The sequence below is a fragment of the Gracilinanus agilis genome, chromosome 5 (assembly GCF_016433145.1).
Source record: "Gracilinanus agilis isolate LMUSP501 chromosome 5, AgileGrace, whole genome shotgun sequence".
In the NCBI taxonomy this organism is placed as follows: Eukaryota; Metazoa; Chordata; class Mammalia; order Didelphimorphia; family Didelphidae; genus Gracilinanus; species Gracilinanus agilis.
This window is the reverse complement of record NC_058134.1, coordinates 48,674,103-48,689,876: the sequence shown is the minus strand read 5'-3', so window position 1 is coordinate 48,689,876 and position 15,774 is coordinate 48,674,103. Positions and strand designations below refer to the sequence as shown.

General features: G+C 41.5%; 2 protein-coding genes across 2 annotated transcripts in view; one reads left to right on the top strand and one right to left on the bottom strand.

Annotated features, from left to right (window-relative positions):
• Positions 1-15,774, bottom strand: part of CDK6 (cyclin dependent kinase 6) — a 1,314,442-nt gene that overhangs the window by 965,595 nt on the left and 333,073 nt on the right. The window lies entirely within an intron of this gene.
• GLB1 (galactosidase beta 1) overlaps positions 1-15,774 on the top strand; it is an 88,211-nt gene that overhangs the window by 42,107 nt on the left and 30,330 nt on the right. The window contains exons 8-11 of the mRNA XM_044678194.1: positions 2,179-2,300; positions 2,921-2,961; positions 4,888-5,000; positions 15,249-15,323. Of these exons, the coding sequence (XP_044534129.1) occupies positions 2,179-2,300; positions 2,921-2,961; positions 4,888-5,000; positions 15,249-15,323 (351 nt within the window). The remainder of the gene's footprint in view (positions 1-2,178; positions 2,301-2,920; positions 2,962-4,887; positions 5,001-15,248; positions 15,324-15,774) is intronic.

Sequence of the window (15,774 nt, the reverse complement as noted above, 5' to 3'; positions counted from 1 at the left end):
TAAATAGTTATAAATTGTTGATGGATCAGTTTGATTTTTTTTTTTAATGATCAGTTGAGGTTTCCTATTGTAATGCATTTAAAATAACTCAATTTATGGAACTGATTTCTAGACAACTTTTTAGACTCCAGCACAGCATCTCTTACATGTCATTGTTTTATGAATATTTAGTAAACGAGGGGCAACCTGGTGTAGGGGAGAGGGCGCCCTGGATTTAGAGTTAAAACCTTAATGATAATCCTAACTTTGCTCCTTCGTGGTGTTTTGCTGGGCTTCCTCTCTGGACCTTTGTTTGCTCATTTCTAAAACAAATGGATTGGACTAGATGCCCGTCTGATCTTGTGAGTGAATGAGCCAACATACCCTTCTCATCAAATGAGATATTCCACTGGAGGCATGCGCTCTTTAGTTAGGGTCCATGATCCCATCCTCTTAACAGAAGTTGGATTAGAGATCATCCCTAATAATGCAATAGTAGAAAGAGCACGAGATTTGGAGTTCAATGACCTAGATTCAAATCCTGCTTCTAGCTCTATGTTCTGGACAAGTCACTTCTCTATCTCTAAATTTGTAAAAAGAAGTTATCTAGTTGGCTTAGTAAATAAAAGACTAGGCTTATTATCAGGAATTCCTAACTCAGACACTTCCTAGTTGTGTGACTCGAGGTAAGTCATTTTCTTTTCAGCCTCAATTTCCTTACCTGTAAAATGAGAGTAATAATAGAATTACCTCAAAAAGTTGTTATGAGTAAAATGCGATAATTTGGGGCAGCTACGTGGTACAGTGGATAGAACGCTCGACCTAGAGTCAGGAAGACTCCTCTTCCTGAGTCCAAATATGGCCCCAGACATTTCCAAGCTATGTGTTCCTGGGCAAGTCATTTAATCCTATAAAATGTCCTGGATCAGGGAATGACATTCCAGTACCTTGGCCAAGAAAACCCCAAATGAAGCTATGAAGAGTTGGACACAACTGAAGCAAGTGAATAACATGAAAGTGCTTCGCAAACCTTAAATTGTTATCTAAATGGTTGCTATTAGTAGAATTAAAATAAAGGTTGGACTGGATGATATCTAACCCTCACAAAAATATCCATAAAGTATGATCTCTTCCATGTTGATCATTTTTCCACCAACATCTTTTTTTAAAAATTTTAATATTTTAATTTTTTTTAGCATTTCAATTTCCCATCCCCTCTCCCAAAGAGAAGTCTGTCCCTAATAACAAGGAATTAAAGGAAAAAGCTAAACTATATAACAGATAATTCAGAGTTGACAATCTTTTACAGTGTTCTACATCCATAGACTATCCCCCTGCAGAGAGGAAAGTTTCGGGTCTAGCTTTCTGTAACAGCAGAGGAAATAGTATAATAGAGTCTTTCTGCAACATTTTTTTTTTAAACCCTTACCTTCCATCTTGGAGTCAATACTGTGTACTGGCTCCAAGGCAGAAAAGTGGTAAAGGCTAGGCAATGGGGGTCAAATGACTTGCCCAGGGTCACACAGCTGAGAAGTGTCCGAGGCCAGATTTGAACCCAGGACCTCCCGTCTCTAGGCCTGGTTCTCAATACACTACACTGAGCTACCCAGTTGCCCCCTTTCTGCAACTTTTTTTTTTTTCACACCCTTGTACTTTGGTGTATTGTCGCATAGGTGGGAGATTGGTAAGGGTGGGCAATGGGGGTCAAGTGACTTGCCCAGGGTCACACAGCTGGGAAGTGGCTGAGGCCGGATTTGAACCTAAGACCTCCCATCTCTAGGCCTGACTCTCACTCCACTGAGCTACCCAGCTGCCCCCCTTTCTGCAACTTTTTGAAAGTGGTACTAGACCATATCTAGCTTAAAAAGTATAAGATGCTTCCATTCTATAGTGCTTCCTATTACAGGTGAGGTTTTCTCTCTCCCTCTTTCTCTGTCTTTCTCTTAAGCCCTTACCCTCCCTCATAGCATCAGTCCTGTGTGTTGGTCCCAAGGCAGAATAGCAGTAAGGGCTGGGCAATGGGGGAGAAGTGACTTGTCCAGGTCACACACTTAGAGGTGTCTGAGGCTAGATTTGAACCCATGACCTCCTGGCTCTGGGCATGGTTCTCAATCTACTGAGCCACCCAGCTGCCCCCTGCCTCCACACTGTGAGATTCTCTCTTGTTTGTTCCCAACCTTTTAACTTTCTTTTTCATAGATCAATTCAGAGTTCTACACAGGATGGTTAGACCACTGGGGTGAACCTCACCAAACGATCAATACCGAAGCAATCATCTCCTCTCTCAAAGACATGCTTTCTCGAGGTGCTAATGTTAACATGTAAGTGAGTTTGGGGGAAAGAATTTTTTTTTCCTCTATTTTTCAGAGAATTTAAAAATCTATTTTTGGAGGAAGACAATGACCACCGAGTTTTGTTTTGTTTTTGGTTGGCCTTAAATTATCTCCATGCCTTTGTTATAATGTATTATATTTATTTAAATATGGGATACCTCTCAATTTAGACCTTGTTCCGAACATGAGATTTCTTTGAAAGGAAAAGAACAGAAACAATTCAGGAAATGAGAAACAGTGTGCCTTAGTGGCCTGGAAGCTCTGGGATCATATACCGCCTCTGTGACACACGTTGGTGGTGCCTGACACATAGTAGGCACTTGTTGAATTGAATATTTCTCCAGTTAGGGTTTTCTGGTTTTTAATGCATAAATTTCTTGCGTCCTAAATGAAAGCAGTGCTTTAAATATTAAATTCTTTGGCTACTATGGTGAATCTTTTAAAATCGTTTTTAAAAAATATAATTGTATTCTGTGCTCTGAGCAGGTGGCAATTGATTTTTGTGCCCTTTTGCCCTCCAAAGGGCTAAAATCACAGGAAACAAGGAGTTTCTTGAATTATTAAGGTGCTTTTCATTCAGCAGAACTCTGATGGTTCTCTTTCTTTAGGTATATGTTCATAGGTGGGACCAATTTTGGCTTCTGGAATGGTAAGAATTCATTTATCTATAGCGTTTTGGTCTCACTTTTCTTTTTAAAATCTGAATAAATAAGCAAATTATGTTCATATCCTATAAATCAAATTTCTTTTAAACTATAGATAGATATTATATAATTCAGTGTCTCATTATATTTGAAGGAGCAACTCTGAAATTCTCTTGATTTCCTTGCTTTTTCCAAAGACATAGTACTTTTGTGTTCTTTCTTTTTGGGGGGAGGAGGTCACCCCTTCTTCAGTGCCCCTCCCTTTCCCTTTTATTCTGATTTTCCTGGTCTTCAAGTATGATTTCCTTTAGCGAAAAGGTCCTCTTGTTAAAACGAGGCCCAATCTCCGAGGCTCTTTGATTTGCTCTAGCCAATTCTAGATAGTCACCAGGCTGGCAAAGTTATTTCTGTGGTTTCTTTTTTTTTTTTTTTAAAGCATGAAAATAAAGGCATGAATCACCCACTTATTGGCTGGGCAAGGAAAGAGGGGATGTAAAACCTAAATAATATTACAGATAGACCTGAGGTAAAGGATGAAAATAATCACACAAAGGTTTTGGCCATGTCTACAACAGATCTGTCTGTGTATACTATGTTCTCATTACTAACAGCTGAAAGATGAATAGTGAATAGAGTGCTAGACCTGGAGTCAGGAAGACCTGAATTTGAATTCTGACTCAGACACTTAACTAGCTATATATTCTCATATATATATGTGAGAATAATAGTAGCACTTACCTTTCCTTTTTTTTTTTTTTTTTTTAAACCCTTACCTTCCGTCTTGAAGTCAATACTGTGTATTGGTTCCAAGGTAGAAGAGTGGTAAGGGTAGGCAATGGGGGTCAAGTGATTTGCCCAGGGTCACACAGCTGGGAAATATCTGAGGCCAGATTTGAATCCAGGACCTCCCATCTCTAGGCCTGGCTCTCAATTCACTGAGCTACCCAGCTGTTCCCCCACCTCCCCCCCTTTTTTTTAAACCCTTACCTTCCATCTTGGAACCCATACTGTGTATTGGTTCCAAGGCAAAAGAGTGGTAAGGGCTAGGCAATGGGAATTAAGTGACTTGTCCAAGATCACCCATGTAGGAAGTGTCTGAGATCAGATTATTCTTTTTTTTAAATCCTTACCTTCCATCTTGGAATCCATACTGTGTATTGGTTCCAAGGCAAAAGAGTGGTAAGGGTGACTTGCCCAGGGTCACACAGCTGGGAAGTGTCTGAGGCCAGATTTGAACCCAGGACCTCCTGTCTCTAGACCTGACTCTCCATCCACTGAGCCACCCAGCTGCTCCCCTACCTTTCCTTTAAGAAAAAAGTTCCAAGTGTTTCTTTTGGGGGGAGTTGGTGAGAAGGAAATGCAACTTAACTCTGCTAAGTGGAGGTGAAAAGTGAGGCTATTCCAGGCATTCGTAGATGGCTATTGATAAATATTGTCTGAGAGAAATACATATAACGAGGCAAAGTTAATGGAGAAGGTAGTGATGTTGACATTTAACTTCTCCCATTTATTAGTCCCTTCCCTTTAATTATCCCAGAGAGGATGATGATGACTATGTGTCCTCTCTCCTTCTCTTTCAATAGCAGGGAAATTTGGAACCTGCCGCCATTTTCTCAGTAGCTTGTTGGCTTTGGGTTGTGAACTGCATAGGTGGAGTAAGTCTCTTGCACTAGTGAGGTCCCAAATTCACTGAAACCTTCTAGAATGGGAATAGTCTGAAGGAATGAGAGAGGGTCCAAGTTTTCCTGTGGCTTCTTAAAAAAGAAACTGATACCTCGTTTGCAGAACAATTCACTTCTACGTAAATAGTCCTTCAGTTGCTTAAAGCCAGTTCTGCCAGCCCCTCCGGAGTCCTGTATCCAGGAGGGACTCAAGAATACTTGTGTGATCGACTTTGGCTGACCCTCTTTCCACTGTTTCCATTGTCTTAGGAGCCAATACACCCTACTCACCACAGCCTACCAGCTATGACTACGACGCCCCATTGAGTGAAGCAGGGGACCTCACAGACAAATACTTTGCTCTGAGAGAACTTATTGGAAAGGTGAGTGTTTATATAAGGACTCAGGTCTTTGAGATATGCTGTAGGATGAAAGAATCCTGGGATTTAGAATTAGAGAGGACAATCATAATAGTGATGATGACGATGCTTTAAGGTATTGTGCTTTAGCAGTATTATCTTATTTGGTCCTCATAATAACCCCTGGGAAGTATGGAATATTATCATCCCGATTTTACCAATGGAGAAACTGAGGCATAGTGATTACCAAGTATAAAAAGTTAGGAAAAGTCTGGGACAGGATTTGAACTCATGCCTTCCTAACTTTAGGTCTAGAGTTCTATCCACTCTGTCAGCTTACCCCGAAAATACTTAGATGACCTTTTGTGATGCCCCTCCTGCTCCAAGGGCCATGAGTGTTACACACATGGTTTGGTTCAAGTGTAGCAGGAATTGTGATCTTCCATTGATGGTGGAAACCAAGCTGTTCTTGAGATCTTCTCTGTATTGCTGTGCCTTAGACAGATGCTAGCAGCTAAGAGCTGGTCCAGCTTTGGTGCTTGCCTCTGACAGCATGACCTGAGCCTCTCAGGTGGGGTTTCCTGTTTCTATTGTGGCTTTTTATAAATCCGCAGTTTTTCTGCTCTGTCACTTGAGATTTAAAAAAAAAAATTCTCAATTACATGTAAACAAAAATTATTAGCATTCTTTTCTAAAAAGCTTGAGTTCAGGGGCAGCTGGGTAGCTCAGTGGATTGAGAGTCAGGCCTAGAGACAGGAGGTCCTGGGTTCAAATCTGGCCTCAGACACTTCCCAGCTGTGTGACCCTGGGCTAGTCATTTGACGCCCATTGCCTACCCTTACCACTCTTCTGCCTTAGAGCCAATACACAGAAGTTAAGGGTTTAAAAAAAAAAATAAAAAGCTTGAGTTCCCAATTCTCTCCCCCTTTTTTTCCCCTCTCTTCCCCCTCTTTGAGAAGGCAAGCAGTTTCATATAGATTCTTCTACATGTGCAGTCATGCAAAACATCTATATTAGCCATGCTGCTGCAAAAGAAAACACAGACCCCCCCAAAAACCAAGAATAATCAAGAAAGTTAAAAAAATATGCTTCAATCTACATTTAGACACCATCAGGTCTATCTCTGGAGGTAGACAGCATTTTCCATCATAAGCAGGTAATTAAGTTTTGAAATACATTTTTAGAACAAAAGACTCCACGTGTAGATGTGGACTAATACACATTTGTGTTCCTTTTTTTTTTTTTTTTTTTAAACTCTTATCTTCCCTGTCTCCAGGCCTGGCTCTTAATCCACTGAGCCACCCAGCTGCCCCCGACATGTGTGTCCTTAAAAGAAAATTGACGGGATCAGCTTAGGTGACTCAGTGGATTGAGTGAGAGCCAGGCCTGGAGGCAAGGGGTCTTAGATTCAAATATGGCCTCAGACACTTCTTGGCTCTGTCATCCTTGGCAAGTCACTTAATGCCCCCCTCATTAGATTATTCTAATGCCATGGAACCAATACACAGTATTGATTCTAAGGTGGGAAGATAAGGGTTTAAAAAAATTTTGCCTTGAATTTTGAGTCTCATGTGCAATTGTTACATTTAATTTTTTAATCTTTTTCACTTGATTAATACATTAACTTTTTTGATCTGTGCCTCTTGGAGCCCAGAGGTGTAGTGATTTTTTCAAAGTTATATAGCCTTGGACCCCCAGGTTCCCCTATTGATCAGTGGTCCCTCCGTTACCAGAGGTTTTTAACCCAAGGTCTATACATTTGTTTTAAAAAATATTTTAATAGCTATTGCAATAAAATTGGTTTCCTTAGTAAACTTATTTTATTTTACACATTCAAAAATGTTCTGAGAAAGGAGTTCAGAGGCTTGGGACACCCAGAAAGTTAGGAGCCCACGTAGCATTTTTTAAAATCCTTAACTTCTTAGAATCAGTACTGTGTATTGGCTCCAAGGCAGAAGAGTGGTAAGGGCTAGGCAATGGGCTTAAGTGACTTGCCCAGGGTCACACAGCTGGGAAGTATCTTAGGTCAGATTTGAACCCAGGACCTCCCATCTCTTGTCCTGGTTCTTAATCCACTGAGCCACCTAGCTGCCCCCAAGAACCCATATGTCTTGTATATATTAAGTGAATAGTATTTAGCCTTTACAGTCAGATGGAAGCTGGGACAGTTCAGATTCAGGGCATGCTCTGAATTTCTTTCCTAGCCTCAGTATTCATAGTCCTGCCATTTCAGGAGGGAGGATAATACTAAGGATGTTTCTTTCTGTCTCTTAAGTCCTTCCACACACCTGTCTTTGCTGCCACTCAGAGTTTCTTGGGCTCCTGTGGGTCCCCAGAGTTCCAGTCACCACCCTTCTTGGCCTCCCCTTACCACTTTAGAATCTGATAAGGTCGAGAGTCCCTCCCACTTGTTTTTACTGAGCTTCGTGGGTTCCACTCTTTGCAAAGGTGAGGAAGGGGTGGGGTGAGTATTTGCAGCTGCAAAACCAGCTCCTTCTGGTCAGGCAGCAGATGGGCATCCGTTCCACCTATTTGGTACCAGGAGACAAATCATTATTAGCCCCTGGTTTTGTTCAGGGCGTTGTTGGAGGATACAAGGATGGGTAATCTCAAAGTTTGGGTGCTGGAAAGAACCACAGAGAGCATCTGACTCAGGGCTTCTTAACTATTTTGGGTGTCCTGCACCTCTTTGGCATTCTTAGTACTATGGACCCCTCATCAGAATAATGTAGGTATTTTTATTATAATTGAAGGAGATGCTAAATTTTAGATAGAAGTTAATGAAAACAGGGGGCAGCTGGGTAGCTCAGTGGATTGAGAGCCAGGCCTAGAGATGGGAGGTCCTAGGTTCAAATCTGGCCTCAGACACTTCCTAGCTGTTTGACCCTGGGCAAGTCACTTGACCCCCATTGCCCACCCTTACCACTCTTCCACCTATGATCCAATACAAAGAAGTTAAGGGTTTAAAAAAAAAAATTTAAAAAAAGTTAATGAAAACAAAAACATAAGTTGTTTTTTTTTTTCCCTAAGTTCCAAGACCTCCTGAAATCTATCTATGGATAACCTCTTGGAATCTTTCATCCAAGTTCCCAGACCCCCTGAAAACTTTCTATAGATATCTTCCTTTAAAAAAATTTTAAAAATATAAAACCCTTAGCTTCTGTCTTACAATCAATTACCGTGTTTTGGTTCCAAGGCAGAAGAGCAGTAAGGGCTGACCTGCCCAGAATCAAACAGCTAGGAAGTGTCTGAGGCCAGATTTGAACCCCGGACCTCCTGTATACCTTCTTAGAATTTTTCATCCAATTTCTTCAACCCCTCTGAAATCTATCCATGAATACACTCTTAAGAGTTCTGTGGACATCAGATAAAGAACATTTAATCTAATCTAACCCTATCTGATGCATGCTGTTGTTCAGACTCATTGTGAACTCTAGTTGGGGTTTTCTTGGCGGAGACATTGCAGTGGTTCACCATTTCCTTCACCAACTCATTTGACAGGTGAGGAAACTGAGCCAAGAAAGGTTAAGTGACTCTTTCAGGGTTACACAGCTAGTAAGTGCCTGAGACCAGATTTGAACTCATGAAGATGGATGAGTTCCTGATTGTAGGTTTGGTACTCTTATCTACTGTGCCACTTAGATGCCTCTTATGCCTGAAACACAATTCTTTCCTTTATTTTTCCTGGCAACTGGCCCTTCTAGATGGCTGGAACTCTCCAAGAATAAGGAACTCACTACTTCCCATAGGTAGCTTTTTCCATTTTTAGATAGTTCTTTTAGGAAATCTTTTTTCTTAAATGAGGCTAAAATCTGCCCATCTGAAACTCTGGCCACATGTCGTACTTCCTTCTTCTCCATACTTTCTTCTTTAAAGATCCTTAGCATTCTTCAAGGCTCAGCTCAGGGTCATCATTATTCTAGAAGCCTCCTAAAGGATCCTACTTGTCCCTGTTGTCTCTCTCCTTTGAAATATCTTGAAGTTACTTATGAGAGTCAATGGTATATTCCCTGCCCAGCAGAAGACAAGTTCTCTGATGCCAAGGGTTTTCCCCCTTTATTTGTTCTAGTATTCCTAGCACCTCCCACAGTGCCTTGCATTTCATATGGGCTTAATAAATGTTTGAATTACTAGAGATATGGGCTAGACCTTTGATTTCATCAACAGAGGGGAGGACCATCGTGTGAGTCCCATTATTGTATCTTCTAGTCTTAGGAAGACCTACTGGTGTGACCCTGGGCAAGTTGTTTTACTTCTGCTTGTCTCCGTTTCCTCATCTATAAAATGAGGATAATAATAGCGTCTACCTCCCACAGTGATTCTGAGGATCAAATGGGGTAATGACCCTAAATCTACATAGTAAGACTTCTGTAAATATTAACTATTATTATTATTTAAATGGCTTCAGATAGCCTTCACACACTCAAGTTAAAGATCAGAGAATCAGAAAATCTAGTCTTTCTATGAAAGCCACTGGGATCTTATATTGGACCTGGAAGAACCTCTTTTAGAAGTCATTTAATCCACGAGGTCCAAAGAGGTTAATTGACTGACCCGCAGTCACATTGGGAGTCAGCAACAAAGGCAAGACTTGGAACCCAAGACTTTTAGCTTGCAAGTCAATGCTTTTTTTTTTCCCTTGAACCCCGTTTGCTCCAACCATTAACTTTTTTTTTTTTAAACCCTTGTACTTTGGTGTATTGTCTCATAGGTGGAAGAGTGGTAAGGGTGGGCAATGGGGGTCAAGTGACTTGCCCAGGGTCACACAGCTGGGAAGTGGCTGAGGCCGGGTTTGAACCTAGGACCTCCTGTCTCTAGGCCTGACTCTCACTCCACTGAACTACCCAGCTGCCCCCCTAACCATTAACTTTTTTATTTTTTATTTTTTAAACCCTTACCTTCCGTCTTGGAGTCAATACTGTGTATTGGCTCCAAGGCAGAAGAGTGGTTAGGGTAGGCAATGGGGGTCAAGTGACTTGCCCAGGGTCACACAGCTAGGAAGTGTCTGAGGTCAGATTTGAACCTAGGACCTCCCATCTCTAGGCCTGACTCTCAATCCACTGAGCTACCCAGCTGCCCCCTTAACCATTAACTTTTAAGGGGATAGATACCTAACATACTGTCCTTCTTTCATTCATTATTAGGCTTTTCCCTTACCAGCTCACTCTGAAACTGTCAGCTTAAAGTCAGAGACCTCCATCTTTCTTGCTAGTTTGTTTTTAGCGTCTTGAGTCCCCTCAGCATTAAAATCTGCCTGGGCTCCTTACCTCGGCTGCTTCCTAACCTTTCTGATTAGCTGTCTAAATTCTTAAAGAGTTTCTGGCTCCTTTCTCCATAAATGGTAAAAGAGAAGAAACAGCTACAGAGAATCAGCATTGTTGATGCTCATGTCTCCATCCCTACCCCTGAGCTGGAGGAGTTTCTTTTTGGGGGTGGGGGGTGTCCCCTCTATCACTTTCCAGCAAAAGCGGCTCAACCAAGTCTTACAAAATACTTGTTTATGCTTCTTAATTTAAATTGGGTTCAGAGTTTCCAGACCTTTTTTTTTTTTCAAGGGTTTCCAACCCTTGTGGAGAACATAGTATTCTGGAAAAGGATTTGATCTAGTTTCTGCAGGCCCTATCCAGGGTATTTGAGATGAAAGAAGTGTTTAGTTTATAGGCTCATAAACTCTAGAACTGGAATACTGTAGAGATGATCTCTTCCAAGCCTCTCCTTTGATAGTCGGGTAGGTGTGTGGACCAAATGAGATTAAAAAATGTAATGTGATTAGCACAGTGCCGGGTCCATAGTAGGTATTATATGGAAATTAGCTATTTTTAGCATTTATTATTAGATAATAGCCCAGAGTACCTCTGACATGTAATCTCTCAGTTACCCCACTCCACCCCGACTTGGGCAACTCTTGAAGCCGGTTGCATAACTGGTAGAAGGAGTGTCTCCCCAGGAGCTCCTTACTCACCTACGCACTGCTGAAACCTCAGGTCTAGCCCAGAGGACGCCATATGCATTTTAGGCTTCCAATCACAATCACGGTGTTGCCTACTAAAGCCCACACCCCAAGACCTTGACCATCGTGGACCATTGTGTAGTTTCTGCCATCCTCGGTTGCAACAGGATGTTATTTCTGCATCTAAAGATAAATTCCGAGGCAGAACTTGGAAACAATAGATAATTCTTTCTCCCGACTTATTAGCATGCCCTACTTTTTCATACCATATTTCCCAACCTTTCTGTATCTCTGTTCTGGGTAAGAGTTCTGTTTGATTCAACCTACTCTTATTAAATACTGTATGCAAGAGTTGTTGTGAGAATCTAATGAGTTAACTCATACAAAGTATTTTGCAAACCTTAAAGCACTATGTAAATTATTATCATTAATTTTCCTTAGGAGAATATAAGAGGCAAAGGGAAATAGATTCAAGCTACTTTTTAGGGGAGAAGTTAAATTAACCACTCGGGCACAGGGAGGGATCATAGAAATCTTTGAGGAACCAACATCTTGGCCGATCTTGGAAGATGAAGTGCCTCGGAGTAGTAGAGAGCTGGACTTGGGAACAGGAAGACTTGGATTCAAATTTACACTTAACATCTGTGTTCCTTTGGGCAAGTCATTCTGTGTTTCAGGTTTTTCCTCTAAAATGAGGGAGTTTGGGGGCAGCTGTGTAGCTCTGTGGATTGGGAGCCAGGTCCAGAGACAGGAGGTCCTGGGTTCAAATCTGGCCTCAGACACTTCCCAGCTGTGTGACCCTGGGCAAGTTAACCCTGATTGCCTAGCCCTTACTGCTCTTCTGCCTTGGAACCAATACATAGTATTGATTCCAAGTTGGAAGATGAGGGTTTAAAAAAAAGTAAATAAAAAAATAAAATGAGAGAGTTAGTTCCAGTGCAATTGCTTGTCAGTTCAGGAAGGTGGAGAGTGAAGAGGGGAGGGAAAGAATATGAATCATGTAACCATGAAAAAAATGTCAATCAATCAGTTAAATAAAATGAGGGTGTTAGTCTACTAACTAGTCTACTAAGCAAGTAGTAGTCTTCAGCACCTTGTGGTTCTAAATCTGGATTTCAGGATAAGGATTCTGAGGGGTGGATAGGAGGAGGAACTATATTGTTAGGCATTGGGCAGAGGCATGGAGGTGGGAGATTGAATCATAGGTAGCCCAGTTTGGCTCTAATAACTAGATGGAATAAAAAGAGTTAAGTAGTAAGGCTTATAAAAAGTCTAGCCTTCATCTCCAAGTCAAAGAGTTTCTTTTAATTTTAATCCTATTAGATGATTCTAAACCTTTCCTCCATTCTCTGCTGATTCTTTTCTTACCTGAAACCCAGGCCTTGAGATATGAGCTCCTTAACCTCTCACCTTCCTAATCTCTAAAATGAGGTATAAAATAAAAAAAAAAAACAAAATCTACCATCTTCCACAGAAGCATTTAGGATAGTAAAAATGGAAGTACTTTTGAGGTCTGTCTTTCAGGCAAATAGAATTTAATCACACATTAACAGTCATACTTGAAATGTCTGCAGCTCCTTTCTACCCACGCCAACAGTAAATTAATTGGGCTGGTCAGGAGGGCTGCTCAGAATGGAGTCCAGGAGAATTCAGACAGGCTCATGTCACTTACGAGAAGAGATTTTGATACCTCGAGGCTTGACTTGTTCACTGAATTGCATTAGCTCCAGGTAGACTTTTTGGCTTGAAAATTTCACGTTGCCACTTAGCTAAGAACAATTGAACCTCCTAAAGAATCCTCTTTGGTGTGGGTAAAAATCTGACTAGACTTGGTTAACACTTCAGCCAGAGGTTCAGAATTACTCTGCATACTTTAAGAAGGTTGTAGGAAGCAACTGTTTGTCAGTTTTCATTTTAAAGGTAGATACTTTGAAAGGGGGAGGGGGAGCGTCTGCAAAAAAGTCCTTATTCACAAGGAATTTGGTGACAGTTGTCTGCTCTTACTGTTCACCAAGTTTCTGAAGCCTTGCTTTTAACATTTCATCTTGGTTTTTGGAATTCTTTTTTTTTTTTTTTTAACCCTTAACTTCTGTGTATTGGCTCCTACGTGGAAGGGTGGGCAATGGGGGTCAAGTGACTTGCCCAGGGTCACAAAGCTGGGAAGTGTACTGAGCCTGGATTTGAACCTAGGACCTCCTGTCTCTAGGCCTGACTCTCAATCCACTGAGCTACCCAGCTGCCCCCATGGTTTTTGGAATTCTGACAGTCATGAGAGACCCAGAATTTTGAGTCTTCTGTGTCTACCCTCAAAGGACAGAGGGCACATAATACTAAAGGCTGGAGGGTCCCTTGTTTTGGAGCTACAAGGGATCTTATAGCCTGTCTAGTCTAATCCCATCATTCTATACTTGAAATAAACAGGTCCAGAGAGGGGGGAATTGTGTTGCCCAACACCTCCCACACCCGTCTAAGTCTCATTGAGGCTGATTTCTGCACAACGTCTTAGAAGTCCTAAAGGGCAGAGCTAGTGGTAGTAGTCCAGAACTGACAGAAGATCTACTTTGATTCCTGACCTATTGCCCTCATCACATATAATAATTTCTACTTCAGACTAGGCTCAGGTGAATAAAAGCAATCATTGGTACCACTAAACATCCTTCATCAAAACTATCTCTCCTATATCTGGTGATGGGAATGTTAGGAAAGGTCAGCGGGGAAATAGATTCATTTTATGACCCTAGCTTTGGGTCAGGTTCAACTTTGAGGAGAAGAGAACTCCTATCTGGGCTTCTTTTTCCACTGGTATTCTCCTACCTGGACCTTCCATGGCCTCAGACTCGGAATTTGAAAAACAGAATGGTAGAACTGGAAGGGACTTTGGAGACCATCTAGTCTAACCTTTCCATTAAGTATTTAAAGATCCTGAAGACTTCTGTTGAATCGACTCAGATTAGCTATGGTTAGAAATGGACTCTAGAGGATGAAGCTGGCTGTCCTAACAAAAGGGAGGGGTAGCAGTGAGTAGAATTCTTCCTCCTCCCCCCCTGGGAGCAGTTGGACCAGTAGGCTAAAACTGTTAACTGAATCCCTTTCAGTTCAAGCTATGGAGGCTGTTGAAGCTTGGTAGATTCAGAGTCAAGTTGGTAAATTGACAGGGTATAATCCCACTGAGCTTAGCAACTCTCACTGTTTAAAGCAGTGATTCCCAAAGTGGGCGCTACCGCCCCCTTGTGGGTGCTGCAACGATCCAGGGGAGCAGTGATGGCCACAGGTGCATTTATCTTTCCTATTAATTGCTATTAAAATTTAAAAAAAAAATTAATTCCCAGGGGGCTAAGTAATATTTTTTCTGGAAAGGGGGCGGGAGGCCAAAAAAGTTTGGGAACCACTGGAAACTATTCCCTAAACCCTAGGATAGAATAGGTTCCAGGTTGTCTTCAAGCACTGATGACTTGCCCTCAGGGGAGAAACTGCACCAGTGCTTATATGAATGGATCTTTTCTTTGGTAAAGTATATGGATGGTGAGTATATCCTCGTATTACTTCACACAGGCCCAGTAGCTTAACAAGCAAAGGGGTTTATTATTTTCAGGGAAACAGGGTGAGGGGAAATGGTTTTAGGAATGAAAGGGAGGAAAGCTAACTAAACTCTTCAATGAACTTGTTGGCCACACATACACACCCAAAGGGGAATGTGTTTTGAACAGCTTAACTTCTATCCCACTCACTAAATAATCTTTCTCCTAATGTAACTAGGTTTAAGATGGAAAGATAATCTTGCTTGAAGATCTGTATAGAGATTAGTTAAGATGCTGCGATTGAGACATTCTCCCAGTAGTAACCAGTCAAGTAACATTCAGCCCTTGAGGTCAGAGATGAGCTAACCAAAGAGTAATCTAACTCTTCCTCCCAGCCCTTGAACCCACAAGGAGTGTGATCAGAGTGTCCTTGCAAGTAGGGTGACCTGGCCTTTTATACTCAGGTCTCTAACTGCCCCAACTGCCCCCTCTCCTGGAATTCTGTGAGGCAGTTTTGACCCCACTTAAGATCATGGATGCTACACTTCTTCCCCTTCCTTCTTTTCTCTTTTGTGGCACCATATTTCTGCTGTTCTGCTTAGAATTGCTTCTTATTACAAAGAAATTTCTGCGGCATCTGGAACTCTGTAGAGGAAGCAAACTAGAAATAAACTTGTTTTCTACCTTCTTTTGGAGGAGTTTCATTTTAGCTTGACTTCTAAAAAACACCGCTGTCACTTTATTTATAATACTGCTGCTGGGGTTTTAACTAAGATTTGTTTTTTTTCCCTTTCCTGTTCATAGTTTGAAAAACTGCCAGAAGGACCAATTCCTCCAACAACCCCCAAGTTTGCCTATGGAAAAGTTGCTATGAAGAAGGTAAAAAAAAAAAAAAAGCATACTGAATTTGGGCAAGATGGATAATAGCAAGAGTGCGGGGGAGTAACTTATTTAACTTTATGGGAACTGTTTTTTTTTTCGAGGGAAATAGTTGGGTATATCTAAGCTTGGTTTCTGTGAAAATAAAGTAGGGGATTTTGGGGGGGAATGTGAGGACGTGTGCACGTAGATACCAGAAGGATGGGCAAATGTTGGAAGGCTGCAGGTGGAGGAGTAATTAAGGGTATTTTGTTGGAAGTATTCATTTGGCAGGATGGTAGATTGGTGTGATCATTGAACTTGGAGTCAGGAAAACCTGGGTAACTCTAATACTACTGGCCCCGTGACCCTGAGCAAAATCATTCTGTGTCCTAGGCAACTTTCCGAGACCATGCGTTGCAGAGCAGTTGTTCCATCATATTAATAGAGGAGTTCTCTATACTTATTTATT